Source organism: Cygnus atratus, chromosome 9 (genome assembly GCF_013377495.2).
Source record: "Cygnus atratus isolate AKBS03 ecotype Queensland, Australia chromosome 9, CAtr_DNAZoo_HiC_assembly, whole genome shotgun sequence".
NCBI classification, from domain to species: Eukaryota; Metazoa; Chordata; class Aves; order Anseriformes; family Anatidae; genus Cygnus; species Cygnus atratus.
Window position 1 is genome coordinate 9,129,491 of NC_066370.1, and position 16,214 is coordinate 9,145,704.

The following is a 16,214-nucleotide window of genomic DNA, read 5'->3' on the forward strand; positions in this document are numbered from 1 at the left end:
TGATTTCTATCTGGACATGTTTTCACTGCAAAATACTGTGGGGTGGAGGAGAAAGGAGAATGTTAGACTATCTAGAAGCCCAGTGTGCCAGTGGCAAGAAGGGGGAGTCTTAGAGCAGATGACAAAATGTAAATAGATTCTGTCTCCTGCAAATGAGCACCTTCACATGAGAGCTGCTGTTACCTTATTTACTTTTTAGATGAAGGTGAAGGAAGATATTTTTCGTTGCCTGTTTGAAACTGTAGAAAAGAGAAGTGGGTCTCTTTCTGATTTGGTGTAGGTTTTGAGTTAGAAAGGAATTTGTATCACGTTTTTTATTTTCTTTACATTTCTGTTTGTTGACATGGAAAATTGTGATGTAGCGCTTGAGTAGGACAGAAAAAAAGTTTTGCTAGTGCTAATTTGCTAATGTTTTGCTAGAATTAATTGTTGAGCTTATATTTAGAATTGTGTAGTTTTCAACAGCAAGCTGCAACTTTACAAAAATAATTACAAAAACGACAACTACAAATATACAAAAAAAGTTTTTAGATATTTGTAGTTGCAGACTGTAGAAAGTCCTTTACTGTTATTTAAAGCTGCACTTTTGTTTTGCTTGTTTCTATCCTATGAATTTAAATAACTGTGTTTACTTTTTAGGCTTTTTCTTTCTTTTTGGCTTGTCATGCCTACAAAAAAGCACGCTCTTAAGTCCTAGAAAACCTGTTGTACTCGTCTGTATGAATGCTGACAGCAAACTAGCAGCTTTCCCAACTGGCCTAGAATGTATAGTTTGTGCTAAGGCACATAGCATAGTCCAAGAGGCTTTGACTCCACAGACAGAACACTTCTTTAGGAGTCTGGCTTATTGTCCGCTTGCACCCTTGGTGTTGTGTGAATATGAAGTGATTTACGTATTGCTGAACAGAGCACTATTCTGGAGTAAGCCATTATCCCAGGCCTCCCAGGACTGAGCTGTGAGAGGAATGTCACTTCTCATTTGAAATGCAAGCACACTGACCATATTTTATGTACCTCTTTCTCTTTGGCTCAGAAATAAGCAAGAAAAAATCCACAAGGCTGTCAGGATAGGTACAACATGGCTACCTTTTCAACAGATGCTCAACCTATCATTAATGCAACAATTAATAAACAGAAAAAAATAATTAGCTTATCATATGTTATTTCCCTGGCTAATTTGGAGATTTTGTTACAGTGTCCACTGCAGGTAAGTGTGAAGTATATGTTGAGGTTTGTGGTGGATTTCAGAAATTACTGTTCTCATGCTCAGCTAGAGCAGTTTCTGGTTTGGGAATATGCCAGTTTGTGGTGTTGTATGTTTATGGTTGTAGTGTTTTGTCAAATGGGAGCGTCTCCTATCTTTCAGTGAAAGTACTTTTCGTTAGAAATAGTCCAGTTCTGACTGATATTATTCTCCTGAAAACCTCTCTCTGCTGAGCCTCCCACCCTTCAGCTGAAATATTAGTTCCTTATAAGCATCAAAGCAGTGTCAGAGTGTGCAGGGCACACCACGTAACTGTCAGTTTTCCAGGCACAAATGGATGGACATGAAATACAGAAATTTGAAAAGTTTTATGTTTTGGAGCAGTGATGTAAAGAAGAGTGAGGATAATGAAGTTATTCTTTGAACTTGAAAAGATGCTGCCTGTTCTTAGTTTCAGACATTTCAATTACATTCATCAGGCTCTCCATGTGTGTCTTTCCACCTCGCTGACACCAGCTAAAACTAATGCCACTAGGAAAGTTCCTTCATTATTCTGCTAACAGAAGTTTGTCTCTTACCTCTTTACAGTGCAGTCCTATGGGTGGAGTATAGGGTCCTTCTGGGGAAAATCTCAGGGAACTCCTGATGGCAGCAAACCAAAAAGAAGCAGCAGCAGTGAAACAAGGAGACGATCCAAAAAGAGCCCACAGTTGCAGAGTTGCTGAGGGTGGAGAAGGGAGCCCCTCTATATAGTGTCCTTCTAGCTCTGATAGTGCGTTATCAGCTCAGTCACACAACAGAGCAGGGGAGAGGACACCCCTGCACTGAAGTGCAGTCTTCTTCCCAGCTGAGCCCTTGGCATGGGGTTTGCTGCTGCTGTTACAGATATGACTATACTGTATGAATATTCCAGTGTTCATGGTGCTACTGTGGTAGCTACAATGGCTACTACTGAACTCCCAGCCTTCAACACAGACTTCTTGGAGTCCCCTGATTATTTTAGGAGGGTGGAGAGAAGCATTGTTTGAGGGAAGTCGGGTATTAATAGACACAACAGGACATTTCAGAATGGGATAATTCCATAATGGTGGGAGTGCAGAGAGGGAGAGGGAGAGGGGCGGCTGCTATGGTAACAGCTCAGCCTGTCCAACACTTCCCTTTGCTTGCAATAGAGGAGGGTCTATGGGGCGGCTGAGAGGGTTTGTGAATGAGGAGGGGTTGATAATGGTTTATCAGTGCAAATGGGTGAAGGCACCTTATTCAGCTGAATGAGAGGGGGCTCTTTCAGGACACTTGCTTCAGGGTCCCTATGTCCTGCCCCATATAATTACTCTCCATTTGACAGTGCCGAATAAAATTGATGCCTTTATCTTGAGATGAGCACAGCTGCATGTTTCCTTATAATGGGATGCTGTCTGCTTTTTCTGGACTCCGTCTGGGCAGACAGTAGTTCCAGCCCTGGAGAGAAACTCTTGCTGACAGGAGGGCTCAGATTTGGAGAGAATAATAATGATACTTAGCACTTAGACAGGCGCCTGCCAGCTGAGGGTCATAAATGTTTGACGTCTCACAACAACATCTGTGTTGTATCCTTATCCCCATTTTACAGATCTAAGAGTAAGTGATTCATCATACCAGAATTTTGGAAGGGGCCCTGCGATGAACCCACCATCTCAGCCATAAATCCACCCTTTCTGTTTGAACTTTTCCTTTTGTCTGTGTCTGTTGAGAATGACCTGTAAATCTCAGAGTTTCTCATAGTGATATTGTGAAAGGAATTAAACAGGATTCTCTGTTTTGTGATCGTGAAACCAGCAGAACTCATTCCTCTCTCATTTTTGTTTTACCATAAATTCTTCCCAGCCTGCAGCATTGCTGCTAGAGCAGTAGGCAAATAAACTGAACAGTTTCTTCTCTGAGCTTCTAAGCAATTGAGATAAAACTGGTGGATTCCTTCAGTCTTTACCAAAGTCCCTTTTATGCCTTTCCCCAAGTTTTGCTACCACAAATTTGGCTTATCTGCCTGTTCAGGGCTGTACTTATAGTATGTTTTAGAACAAGAGATAGAAACAGTTACATTTGCCATGTAAAGCTGCATAGTTCTTTTTTTTTTATTTATTTATTAAATCTTAGGACTAAAAGGAAGTTGTAGACAGAGGAGCTAGGATTCAATAGCTTCTTGTTTGTCCTAGCTATTGAAGACTAAGGAATCCAGCCATGGTAAAGGCATTCGAGCAATGTGCTGTGGTTTAATAGTTTTTAATTATCATTCCTCAACTTTCCCCCCTCCCCTTCCCCCAGTCCTGTAATGCCTCTGATATGTCTGGATGCCATAGGTATTAACAGAGAGAGGGTGTTGCCACCTTTCCTTGTCCACCTCTCAGAAAGGATTGGATCTAGAAGAGCTGGAAGGACTACCTGGAAGACTGTCAGGTGATGGTAGATGTGGAACATCTCTAGTATGGTATATAAATCAGGGACTGTTGGAGGAGTGTTCTGAGGAAATACTGCTTGGAGACTGTTCTATCTGCATATTATTTTCTGTGCGACTGGTGTGACAGACAGGATACTAAACTAAATGATGTTCAGTCTTACCTCAGAAGATATTTCTCCGATTACATAAAGTACATCTTACAGTATGCAGTATACGGTTTTTTAGTAGAAAGAATTTCCTGATGTTTTCTTTCTTTCCTTTGTTAACCAGGCATCTGTGCAGGCCATGCCATAACCGTGAAAAAGCTAAGGGCCTGGGCAAGTACATCTGTCAGAAGTGCCATCTGATAATTGATGAGCAGCCGCTGATGTTTAGGAATGATTCCTACCATCCAGATCACTTCAACTGCACCCACTGTGGGTACGTTCTTGTATTCTAAACCCTGCCAACAAAGGAGAGAGACAAACAGTACAGTCAGCAATACAGCCCTTTCCAAGGCCTAAACTTTGCTGCCTTCACATCGTTGAACAAACAGAAATTCTTTGAGGAAAAATGGAGACATTGGGAAAGCCCAGAACTGCAGTTTTATTTTTCTGTTTGTTGTTCTTCTGTCCTGTACTGAAAATGATAACAGTTCCTTGGTGTGAACTTACATCAAAGGCCGTGTGCAGATTATAATCAAAGTGCTGTACAAAGATAGTATTTACCAGTCTACTCAAAATAGTTCCATTTTGCATTTCTGGATCGGAGGAGAAAAAAAAAAAGACTTGGAGAGGTGTGTCTGTCTTCTGGCACAGCCTATTATTACCTTGCTGATACCTGTCTGACATAAGTTACTTCTCAGAGAGGCAGTGTAACTGGAGCATAGTACTGCCCTTGTATGGGTAACAGTGCCGAGGAGTAAGGTAAATTGGTTGCTGCTGACCACTACTGGAATAGTCCTTTTACCTGAGCTATCCCATTCAAAGAAGCTTGAGTCTTTGCATGACACAATATCATTGCATGTAAGTGCACCTCATATTTCTGCCAGAGTATCTAGCTGAAAACATGATACTCCATGTGTGTTCTCTTATCTAGCAACCTGAGAAAGAAAATTTAGAAAAAAACAGTCAACAATAGCTGTATTTCGCTAGCTGAATTTAATGACGCAGTATTTACAGCATGAACATTGCCAAAATATATTAACTTTCAAGCTTAGTCTTCTGAGATATCATCTCAGGATTTAAGGAGCTTCACTTGGTGTTCTTACTTCAGGGACACGTTTGTGTTTTCAGGAAGGAGTTGACTGCTGAGGCCCGGGAACTGAAAGGAGAACTGTATTGCCTGCCCTGCCATGACAAGATGGGAATCCCCATCTGTGGAGCCTGCCGCAGGCCCATTGAGGGACGAGTGGTCAATGCTCTAGGAAAGCAATGGCATGTTGAGGTAAGGCTTCTCTGAATCTGAAATGTCCTTCAGGAACCATTTTGGAAGAGGACTAGCGCTCTTTGGAAGCTGTAGATGATTATGTGATGTGTAACATAAGAATTCAGACAGGAAGCAATTGCTTATGTTTCAGATTTTCTTCACCTTATGTCAGGGAATGAGTATAGCAGGTTCATCAGAATTGCACTGCAAAGCTTCTTGCAGAATATGGTTCACAAAATAGCACTTACTTACTAACAAATTTAAATAATTATTTACCTGGATATACTAACGTATATTCTTTCCATCCCTAGATAGAAGGCTTGTTACAATGTTAGAATTTGTAATGTAGGCAAAACCAGTGCAATTTTCACCTTTAAAACCTTTTCAGGTCATTTTTTTCTATAACTTTCAGCTGAGTTGTCTCAGCTTGCTCTGAAGTTTTGTACTGATTTATGTTTTCGATGACAAACGTCCCAAGGCTGAACTGTGAGAGAGATGCTACTGCTCATTTGGACTGCATTCATACCAACCCTATTTTATGTTCCTGTTTCTTTTCTCTGAAACAAGCAAGATAATATTCTACAAGTCTATCAGTATAGACACAATGTGATTCCCTTTCAGCAGGTGTTCTGCTTATCTTTAATGTAATTCTTAGTTAGTAATAACAGACTAAATATTTCTTCTTTCTTCTCACTCTCATAATTTCCAGTCCCAGTTTTATTAAATCATTAAGTCTCCTGTACTGAGCTATGATTTGCAGACAGAACAGTACCTATGCAAATTTTTCCCTGGTGATAGAAAAGTCACATTGCTTGCCAGTGAGCGTCTTCTTTCTTTTACAGCATTTTGTTTGTGCCAAATGTGAGAAGCCATTCTTGGGGCACCGACACTATGAGAAAAAAGGACTGGCTTATTGTGAAACTCACTATAACCAGGTAAATTCTGCCATCTGTGCTGTAGGCACACACTCTGGCTGCCGAATGCTTTGGTAATCTCAATTTGTAGAGGCACACAGTATTAAGAAATTACTGAGATTTAACTGAAAAATATAGGTTTTCTTGGTAGATGTGAAAAGTGATGCTGAGAGCAGAATAGAAATGTCTTGTGGAGTTTGATTTTTCTTTGTTCCATTGAGAGAAGAAATACTGACTATAGGTAGCAATTAAAATCCTTTTAATTCTACTCCAAAACTATTTGTATGGACTTCTTTGTTAATTACTGACTTCTGTGGGCCTGAGATTTTTGTTGTGCTGGCTAACGCGTAAGAAAAGTATGTTTCACAAGTCAATACAAATGTATTTTTTCTGTATGATGACAGTGGGCAGCTATGAATTTGGTATTTTCTTCTCTCAGATAAGTTAGTCTCTTTCTTTTGTAAGAGATAAGTGTTACTGTTTTGAAAGCAGCTCTAAGTTTTGTTTTGGTGTTTATAGTTTAGCATCAGGAGATGTTTGTCTTCAATGAGTATCATAACTTTACAGATCCTGTAACACTCAAATTGTCCCATGTACAGGACTTTAAGATCACATAACAGTGGTAGAGTGTGAGGCATCAACAAAAAAGGTCTTGTAGTATTTAGTAGTATGAGATCCAAATGAACATAGAAAATTTGGCAAGTATATGAGAAGTTATTCAGAAGACTTAAATTGGTATATTTGGGGGCTACTGCAATGTCTGGTAATTCACTAAGTAGAATTTAATGTTCCCACCAGCTGTGTGATTTGGGGAGCAGTCAGTAACATGAGTTCCTGTTCTTATTTCTTTTGCTGTGCAGCTCTTTGGCGACGTCTGCTACAACTGCAGCCACGTGATAGAGGGAGATGGTAAGATTTGTTCCCTACTTGTTTTGGGTCGCTGTCCCTTTTCCATTTGTTAGTGCAGCTGTTGCAATCCCACAGTTGCAAGGCACCAGTGTTTCTTTACACATCTGGCCTCATTTGAATTTGGATACAAATCCAAATTCAAATAATCTGGCAGTTTCCTTTTATTTTGTGCTTTTGCTTTTGCAGTGGTATCAGCTCTTAACAAGGCCTGGTGTGTGAATTGCTTCTCCTGCTCCACCTGCAACATCAAGCTTACACTGAAGTAAGTCAGTGTTTATAGTTTGACCCTGAGGCAGGGTATCAGCTTGGGGTGCCATGAGCCAGTGCCCCTCTGAAGGGCGATGTACTACTGACCCACTGAGTAGTAATGCTTTTTCTCTGTGGGAGTGGGTATTTTCAATCCCTTGGATTTCAGAACTGCAAGAGGACTGGGACTCAACATATTCTCTACTTCATTTTCCTTCTGTTCATAAAGGAAGAATCTGTTCTGTGAGAAGACTGAGTAAGAGGACAGCTCTACAGAAGGAAGGCTTTAAACTTTAAGTAACTGCCTGTCCTGAAATACCTGTAGCTTCCATGGCTCCTTAGTCGTCTGTATGCTCCCCTCACTGACAGTACTTGCAATTGCTTAGATTAGCATAATATTTTCTTTCAGATTAGTTACCCCAAATATGTAGAAGAGGAATAGAAAACAAAGTGATCCTACATTTTCTTTTCTCAGGTTCAAACCCCTTAACCTGCTATGCTGGATTGGCCCTACCGGTCTTGCATATGAAGGAGCTTTAATTCATCACAAAGGGGACCTATGAAATTATATTTCCATTCCAAGATAACATTGTTATTCTAGGCTGTTAAGTACAAATGCATAGCAAAATCTTGCTCCTTACTAAGCTAGCAATACTAAAGACCTTCATTCCCTGATTAAAATCTCATCTTTATACTCGCATGACCAGACCAGGAGGTGAGGTGTTTTACAAACGCAGTAGAAAGCAAGCAGCTGCATTTATGTAGATGCACGCAGACTTGATTTAGTCAGGGATATAGTTTGAAAATAGTGCTTTAATAGCTCTCTGTTCTTTGTGTTAAAGGAATAAGTTTGTGGAGTTTGACATGAAGCCTGTATGCAAGAAATGCTATGAGAAATTCCCACTGGAGCTGAAGAAACGCCTGAAGAAGTTGTCGGAGCTGGCATCCAAGAAGGCACACCCCAAAGCTCTGGATTTAAACTCAGCTTAAACAGGTCTGTCAGTCTACTGACTGTACTCTTACAGTCATAAGATGCTGCGCACAGCAGCTATTGACGTCAGAGAGAACAAGTGAACTAAGAACAAGTGAAAGAACTAAGAACAAGTGAAACCAAAGATAAGTAGTACCTTCCCCTGCTTCTGGTAATGTGGCTTGCATCTTTACTATCCCTTTTCTCAAGCAATTTTCTGTTAACACTGGCACAAAGAGCAGTTTACAGGCTGGTTATTAATTTGCTAATAACTTTTTTTGCCTTTGTTGAGCTGTACGCAATCTTTCCTTCTTCAACTGAACTGTACTTCTCTTTCCAGTCCTTTATAGTCTAAAGAATTTGGAAATACTGGTTGAGTGTAGGGGTGGAAGAAATGTGTGGCTTGCTCTTTTTTTTGGTTAAAATATAAATATTTCTCTTCTTACCCTGGGCGAAGACTTTTTTTTTTTTTTTTAAATATCCAGGCAAATACTCTGAAAGCTGTCACTCCTTGCTACATGCAAGATGCAGTAGTCATTGTCCAGATTCCTCCTGAGCATATATGGATGCTGTACAGTCCTTCTGGTTTGCAGCTTTACTGAGTAAGCCCAGAAGCCAATAGTTATTGTACTTGATGGCATCTACATTGCCTACTTGTCTGACTCAGGACCAATGATAAGGCAGCTGAAGAAGTTTTCTTTGCTGCTTCCCTATTCAACAGTAAGAAGATTGCAGTTACCAAGGCCAAGTCAGCTTCTTCAAAATAGTTGGGCTCTCCATGAGGAGGAGGTGGCTATGGAAAAGGACAATTATTTTTTTTTAGAAACTGACACTATAATTTTCTCAGTCTGTTCTCTACTACATCATGGGTACTAGAGCTTCCAGTGGTCAACACAAAGCATGTCCTGTACACTGACACAGCTGATGTTTCTTGAGGCAGTGTGGCTAAAACTGTAGTCATTCTTTTGCATGATGAAATCCAGTTTATAATATGGTATTAATTTAAGTGCTTCAGTTTCAAATCCAGTCCTTCTCACCTTATTTGAAAGGTGAGAATATACTCTTAGGTCACTATCCAGAAAGCGTAGTTACATGAAGGAATTTCTAATATTTAGAGTTGATAGCAGATGCAATTTTGTGGAGAAAAAATAGTAAATATTTTTCTTAAATTTTTCAACCAAGTAAGTGTTACCCATCAATTTTCTTCTTAAGACCTGAGTGTACTTAAAGAGAGGACCTCAGACTTCAATCTGTACCTCTTAAGAGTACAGTTTTGCTTCCAGGTTTCTTTCTGCTCAATAGTTTTCCCTGTCACTAGTGCAGTTTCACTGGTCCTACTGCCTCTGCTAGTACAACCCAAGGTGCTGAGAAGCGTATTGGTTTTGAACATTCTCAGTACTTCTTTAAGGGTGAGCCATCAGCAGAGATGTTCTGAGTCCACCTGAGACCCTTGGAGGTGTGTCCTGTGGTTTCCTGTGCTGAACTTAGCTGAGCAGCCTGAGAATCCCTTTCCATGAATATTTGGAGACTATCTGCCCTTTTTGCAAGGTGAACAGGATGGAAGGCACTGGAGGACTGCTGTCCCATGTGTGACTTAAATCTGCCACGAAGTGTATTGTTTAGCAGGTCAAACGAAGAAAGCAGTTGGGTCTTGGCAGCACCCTGCAGCCCCAGGTGAATTAGTTAGCAAGAAATTAAAGCTTCCTCACTTTTGGCGTGTATGAGCAGCAACTGGGTTGGGGCAATAAGCTGCCTTAAAATTGCTCTCACTGCCATCATACTCTGCTCAGCATGGATCTACACAAGATGATAGCTAAAGCACTGATAGCTGTTAACGTGTGCTGTAGCCACTACCCATGAAACTGCACCAGCAATATATCATAGCAGTGGTGAGAAATTCTGGTTAAGTGTGTGCAGGTAAGAATCCCACCATCTCTTAGATACTGGCTTTCCTAATTCAATTTCCTTCAGCTGCTTTGCTTTTTTGTTGTCTTAATTTACCATAAGCTCTTAACTGGGGTATACTGCATCCACTGTAACACTGATGAGGGGATAGGCTTTAATCTGATGGTAGAACTCTTGCATCGTCTTCTGACCAATGTGCACTGCAGATTACACTAATAGTAGCTGCTTTTGTCACTGCTTTAGGAGAACATGCGACTTGTCCCTGTTCTCTCACTAGCCTTTAAATGGTCTTTTAGTTAAGGGCACAAAGAGCAACATGTCTTTTAGTGCAGTAGTATGTGGCCACTGAAAAGACTGGTCTTGTAAGCCTATTCTTTGGCATTTGGTTGACACAGTAAAGCACAAAACTTCAGATCTAGGTGCAATTCACTATGTTACACAGATTCTTCTCAGCACGAAGCATGGAGGTCTGTTCCTATAATCTTAGTCACAGGCCACACCTAATGCCAAATCTGAGCAGCTGTGTGTCTTCAGCTTCCTGGGAAAATGGTGGAGGAACACAAAGCTGTATGCTTACTGGTAAATGCAGAATGGCTGTTTAGCTGGCAGTAGGAAATACTCTTTTAGTGGCCACTCAAGTTCAGCAATGGAAAATGCATGCATGTAGAGGCAAATGGAATTACTACTGCAAGTAGAGATTTAGTGTGTCCTCTCACTTTGTCTCATGTTAGAAATTCGGTAGACCAAATAAGCTTCAGCTTTCAAAGGATAGTCGATATCATTTTCATTCATAAGCTGTTCAGTTCTTTACAATCTGGATTTTGCCCTTATCTTCGGAGCATTTCTCAAAATTAGTGGAGGGAAAAAATCATAGTCGTTGATCTCTATAAGTAGCATATGGTGACGATATGTTAGCATCTCTTAAATTATTACTTTTTCACAATTACCTTTCTTATCCTGCCATGTGCAGAGATAGAATAATTAATGTTACTCCTGTACCTTTTGTGAGACAGTGGAATTGAGGGAGTAAGAGAAATAATTATAAATACTTTGAAGAAGTGCATCTTCCCTTTACCTTTTTGAGTCTACTTTTTTAGAAAATAAGTAGAAGATAATGCAGACTTAAAAATTCTGCTTAGTGTGTTGACAGGCTGACATTTTTTTTTTTTTTTTAAATAAAGTCAAGGTCTTGGTCAGAAATAAGCTGCATGCTTTTTTCATTGCTGTAAATAGACATTCTGACCAAATTCATCCTAGGTGTCATACCACTGGAGAGCATAGATTTATATCAAGGCTGAATTTGGCTCAGAAGTCTGTACTGACTAAAAGCTGTTGTCTCATTATATACATTTATAGTTTACATTCATATTTATACTGAATTACAATGACTAATATTCACTGACTACACTTGAAAATGGTTATGCTTTTAAAAATCACAGCATGTGAAGCTTATTTGTATTAAAAGGGTATGTTAATCACTTGCTATCTTTCTTTATGGCAAACTAATCTGCTATCTAGGGTTTCCATCCCAGCCTTTATTTTCACAACAGTCTGTGCAATGTATGCAAATGTCCAGCCTTCTGTACAGAAAGCTTCTAGATGTTGTGTTTTGTATTAGATGATGTGACTGACGCTTTTAAATCAGTGGTTAGATGGTGAAGGAATAGGTTGCAGACAAATGTAATAAATGCAGTTGCACTAGTCTGTAAAGCACCATTAAGTGCTAAGGATGGCACAGACTGAGTAAAAGAATTAGCAGCTATTAGTCATGGTTCAGGCCTTGATGATAAGTGTAGATTCTGCACAGTGTGGAGCTCTCGTTTTATCACACATTGCTTATGCTGTCTAACCTGACATGTGACTGTGGATTGAAATACTGTAATACTATACCTGTTTGTGTTCCTGTAATAAAGTTAATTGTAATACATTTTAAATCTTTGCACAAAAAAGAAAGAAAACCAAGTTGTATATAGTACATTTACAATTGCAGTGCTGACCAATGGAGCATTACACATCATGAGGAGCTCTGAGGATTGCCCAGATCTGATTCAATGTTGTGTTGTGTTGAATTTTTTGGATGTGTTGCTTCAATGGTGATGTGTTAATTGATGAAGATGTGCAGAAAAGGGATATCATTCTCTTAGAGGTTATGCCATACAATTTGTATTGCATATATGAAAAGTAGATGAGATGCTATGATCATTTACAGACTGTAGTGGACAGTTTTAAGTTGCATCGATCTGGATTGAATACTCACTTTTCATGTTGAAAAAGACATTGTGGTTGATTTTTCTGCAGAGTTTATTTAAAAACCAGAAACAGTACATTTTGGATGCAAAATTTCTTTTTGTACAGGTGAAGTATTGAATGCTTCTCACTTACAGTCAGTTAGATCAGACATAAGATGACAAAACAACTCAAAAGTCATTAGTCTTAAAAAGTTTCCATTGCCAGCAATGGACATTACAGCAGGAATATCTAATTGCTTGCAAAATGATCAACTATTCTGACAAGTGTGGCACTCATTTATATGCACAGAGAGGATGGGGCTCTTCCCTGCCATGCAAGTACAAAACTCCAAAACAAGGGAAACAAGGGAACCATTGTGCATACATTGGCAAATTAGTGAGAGATCTAGCAGAGCTGCTTTTCCAGCGCTGCCAGATCGTGTCTCAAGGAACTTGGTGTAAATGCTTTAAGACATGTCCATGTTTCACCACATGCAAAGGAGGGCTTGTCACTGAGGAATGGCTGCTTGTTCTCTGGTGGGGTAAGCATCTAGGCTTACTGTCACTGCGGTACATATGCTTTACGTGTTCTGGTTCCTGACGGTCCAACGCTGTGTTTTTACTAAGGTCTGTGAACAAGCGCTGAATCAAATTACCACTCAGTGCCTGAAGCAGGAAACAGCTTTAATTTTGCTTGATCTTTTCTACCATTCTTGTCTTGTGAATGAGTGTCTGCATAACTCCAAGCTGAGAACATTTCTATATAGCAGAAATATGTCTCTTTTCAACAGATGTCTGTTAGACTGAGTTCTTCAGTTCCAATTTGCACTGAATAAGCATATCTATAACTTAAAATAGGAGCAACTGAGTAGAAGTAATGGGCCGAAAATCCAGATCCATTTCAGAGTTTGTTTATGCTTAAGAGAAATTGCAGAGTAGAAAGCAATTATTAGTTTCTGAGTGTTTTATGAATTGTTGGAGAAAGAAAACTATTTAGTTTAACCAAGGCAGTGATAAACTAGTGGACAGCCCACTAATTTAGCATCGCACACGAGTGACATTTATATTGTGACAGTAAATGGTTGTCATAGTCTACTGTAACTTCAGTACATAATCTAGTGGTAAAAGGATGAAAAACATTATCTTGCCTTTCAGGCTGTCCTATTATCCTTCTACTAAAGGGCATTTATCCACTTTTAGAATTTCCAGTACGAAGGAAAAGATGTTACCTTTATTTGCAAATTATGCATTTGGTAAGAGTGTAAGAAACTAAGGGGGCTTTTCTGTCCAAAAGGAAAAAAAAATCTGTTAATGTGTTTCTCTCTTTGAAAATGGAGGAGATCTGGAGTATTAGATTAAAATAGAGCTAAATGTTCTCTGAATCCAAAGACTGAATGGAATTCTAATACTACACCTAAGAAAGAGAAGTGCTGAAGATATTTGAAAGCACGTGCTCTGTGGAGCTTCTCTTGTGGTAATATTTCAGCAGCACAGTTCAAATTCAGTGTGTGATCAGAAAACTGATCAGCAAGATTAATATTTTTTAAATAATTTTTCTTCTGGGAGATGAAATTACAGGTAGTTTGGCACTGATGTAGGTCATGGATTCTCTTTTTGCTTTCAGGCTGGGAGGCTCTTTTGCTTGTTTACAGCATTCATTAGCACACGTACATAGGATGTTAATAGGTCATCCATTTTGTAACCCTGTCAGAAAAGAAAGAAGTCTTAAGTCTCTCAAATAGCCCCATAAGCAAAAATAACTGTCATTTCCTCTCTGTTTGACCTTCTTAGATACTTTACTGCATGGATGATGTCTATTCCAACAGCTATTGCTGGTTTTATAATTCTTTATCTATTCCTCCCTCCAGTCTTCCTTTCATAGATACAGAAAAGTTTACAGAGCACAGCTCTACTGTCATTGTTATATCCTCGTCGTTCAAACCGAAATTTGACACTGTAGCTTGACATCTTGTACTTAGGAATCCAAGGGTTTCTGTGAGAGAAGTTAGACCTTAAGTGTTTTAAAGTTTTCCTCACAATTTTACCTTTTACCTTTAAATATCAATACAATGATGCTTGTCTGAGTCTGAACAGTCTGAAAACAGTTCTTAAAGAGTCGGTACCATTCATTTAAAAGAGGAAAACCTTACAAGATGTCATTGTTGTATAGCAGATTAAACCACAGAAGATGAAAATCCTCTTACGTAGTTTTGTGGATAAGTGCAGTCATTCGTTTTTCCCAAACAGAGAGAATTTTGAGAGAGAATGTATGGGAAAAACTTGGGAATTTACTATTTTTCTTCATTTCTGTGGCTTGCTTTTTGCATCAGATAGCATTGCATAGCACTGAACTGGTTCTAAACTGCAGTTATACTGACATTAACAGTAAATGTTTTTGTATCTGCACTGGTTTTAATGGTCTGTTTTGGCATCATTGTTCTGTAACAGGTCTGGATTTAAAAGAAAAAAATAGGAGGCTCTTGTCTGTAATTTAACAAAATCCTTCTTACCAGAGATGTCTCACATAAGATCCGGTTTCCTCGTACCAGGTTCCCTATTGTCATGTGAAAGTACGTGCTCCCACTGCTCCAATTGGAGATTTTGTTTAAGGGATAAACTTTTAAAATTTCCTGTAAGGAGAAACAAACTGATTTAACTGAATTGTGCAATGTTTCTCAAATGAATATAGGCTGTTATATACAAAAACCTGTAGAGCAAAAGCATTCTATGCAGTGGATCAAGGTAGGTCTCGCATCCACACTAGTGGTATATGGTATTCTCACCACGCAGATGCGTCTTAATCACTCTAAGAGACTTCCTCTTATTATGTTTTTTTTTTTTTCTTTTCCTTCCTTAGCCTACTGCCATCATATTTACAATAGTCTAAAACTCACTGGATATGTATTCTCTTATGAAAAGCAAATAGTGATACTTATAAATGTTTTTGCCTGGGAGCTTGGTAAGACCAGACAGTTTGACTAGGTTAGAGGGCTGCTAAACACCATCATTTGACATGATCTTTTAGATAGCTTGTGTTTCCTGCGGAGCATTTTTCTGAAGCAGGCTCCCTAGTATATCATCCATCAACCTGATGCTACCGTTTTGTGTAGGTCCATCATTATTACCATCTCTTTTTTCAGAGACACTCTACACTGTTCCCTTTTCAGTGCAGAAACTGCAAAGAAGTGATCTGAGGCTATAACATTTTCTTCAGTTTGTCACAAAAAATGAGTAGAGGGACTGGACTCTATCCTCTTCTAACATTGAGGAGAAGGTCCTGTTGCTGTCTCTAAATTAGGAGTGTCAGTGAAACCCTTGTTTAGATTCTTGAGAAGCAACTGTTACCTTTGTCTTCTGATGTATCAATGAGACTCCTTGCTTGTTGATTGCAATCAGCACAATATCTGGGAAATTTGGCTCGGAGGTTTGCTATAAATGAGCAACAGAGCAGAAAATAAACAGAAAATGTGAAAAAATTATCTGTATTAGGTGTGGTGATACACCTAACGGCACCCAGCACTGCTTGTTCTCTTTGCCAAACAAACACTGAAACTTGAAGCTCTTCAGTATTATGTAACTATTGTTAAGGATGACTTTTCTTGGTGTATAATTATGACTTGAGATATGTAACTCACTACTATAAAAGCAGAATCAGGTCCATTATTTCCTAGGCTGATAGTAGGCTTAATGGTTGGTTGCAGATTAGTCTGGTAGGAGCGTAATGAGGAGAAATTAAAGGTAAAAAAGGGGGAATGATCCCTGCAGGTATACAGAGTCAGACCCCAGAAATAGGACATTGGGCAGCATTTTGTTGTGGAGAACAATGACAAGACAGTATCTATATAACGCTCCCCCCGCCCCCATTTGCTATGTAGTCATAATATTGGGTATTACAACTGGATATAATGGTATTTGTACTACCACTGTGTTTTACAACTGGTCATTCCTCAACAGTGCATGTAGCAGCATGATTTCTTTGCAGTGTACTCCTACGTTT

General features: G+C 39.3%; 2 protein-coding genes across 2 annotated transcripts in view; one reads left to right on the plus strand and one right to left on the minus strand.

Moving 5' to 3' along the window:
• The window catches only part of LIMS2 (LIM zinc finger domain containing 2), a 31,353-nt gene extending 20,193 nt beyond the window's left edge, over positions 1-11,160 (plus strand). Inside the window, exons 5-10 of the mRNA XM_035544542.2 lie at positions 3,909-4,058; positions 4,913-5,063; positions 5,888-5,980; positions 6,820-6,868; positions 7,055-7,130; positions 7,957-11,160. Coding sequence (XP_035400435.1) covers positions 3,909-4,058; positions 4,913-5,063; positions 5,888-5,980; positions 6,820-6,868; positions 7,055-7,130; positions 7,957-8,104 — 667 coding nt within the window. The 3' untranslated portion in view covers positions 8,105-11,160. The remainder of the gene's footprint in view (positions 1-3,908; positions 4,059-4,912; positions 5,064-5,887; positions 5,981-6,819; positions 6,869-7,054; positions 7,131-7,956) is intronic.
• A 145-nt stretch (positions 11,161-11,305) lies between these two features.
• The window catches only part of MYO7B (myosin VIIB), a 48,401-nt gene continuing 43,492 nt past the window's right edge, over positions 11,306-16,214 (minus strand). The window contains 3 exon segments of the mRNA XM_050712479.1: positions 11,306-13,921; positions 14,728-14,847; positions 15,563-15,646. Coding sequence (XP_050568436.1) covers positions 13,838-13,921; positions 14,728-14,847; positions 15,563-15,646 — 288 coding nt within the window. The 3' untranslated portion in view covers positions 11,306-13,837.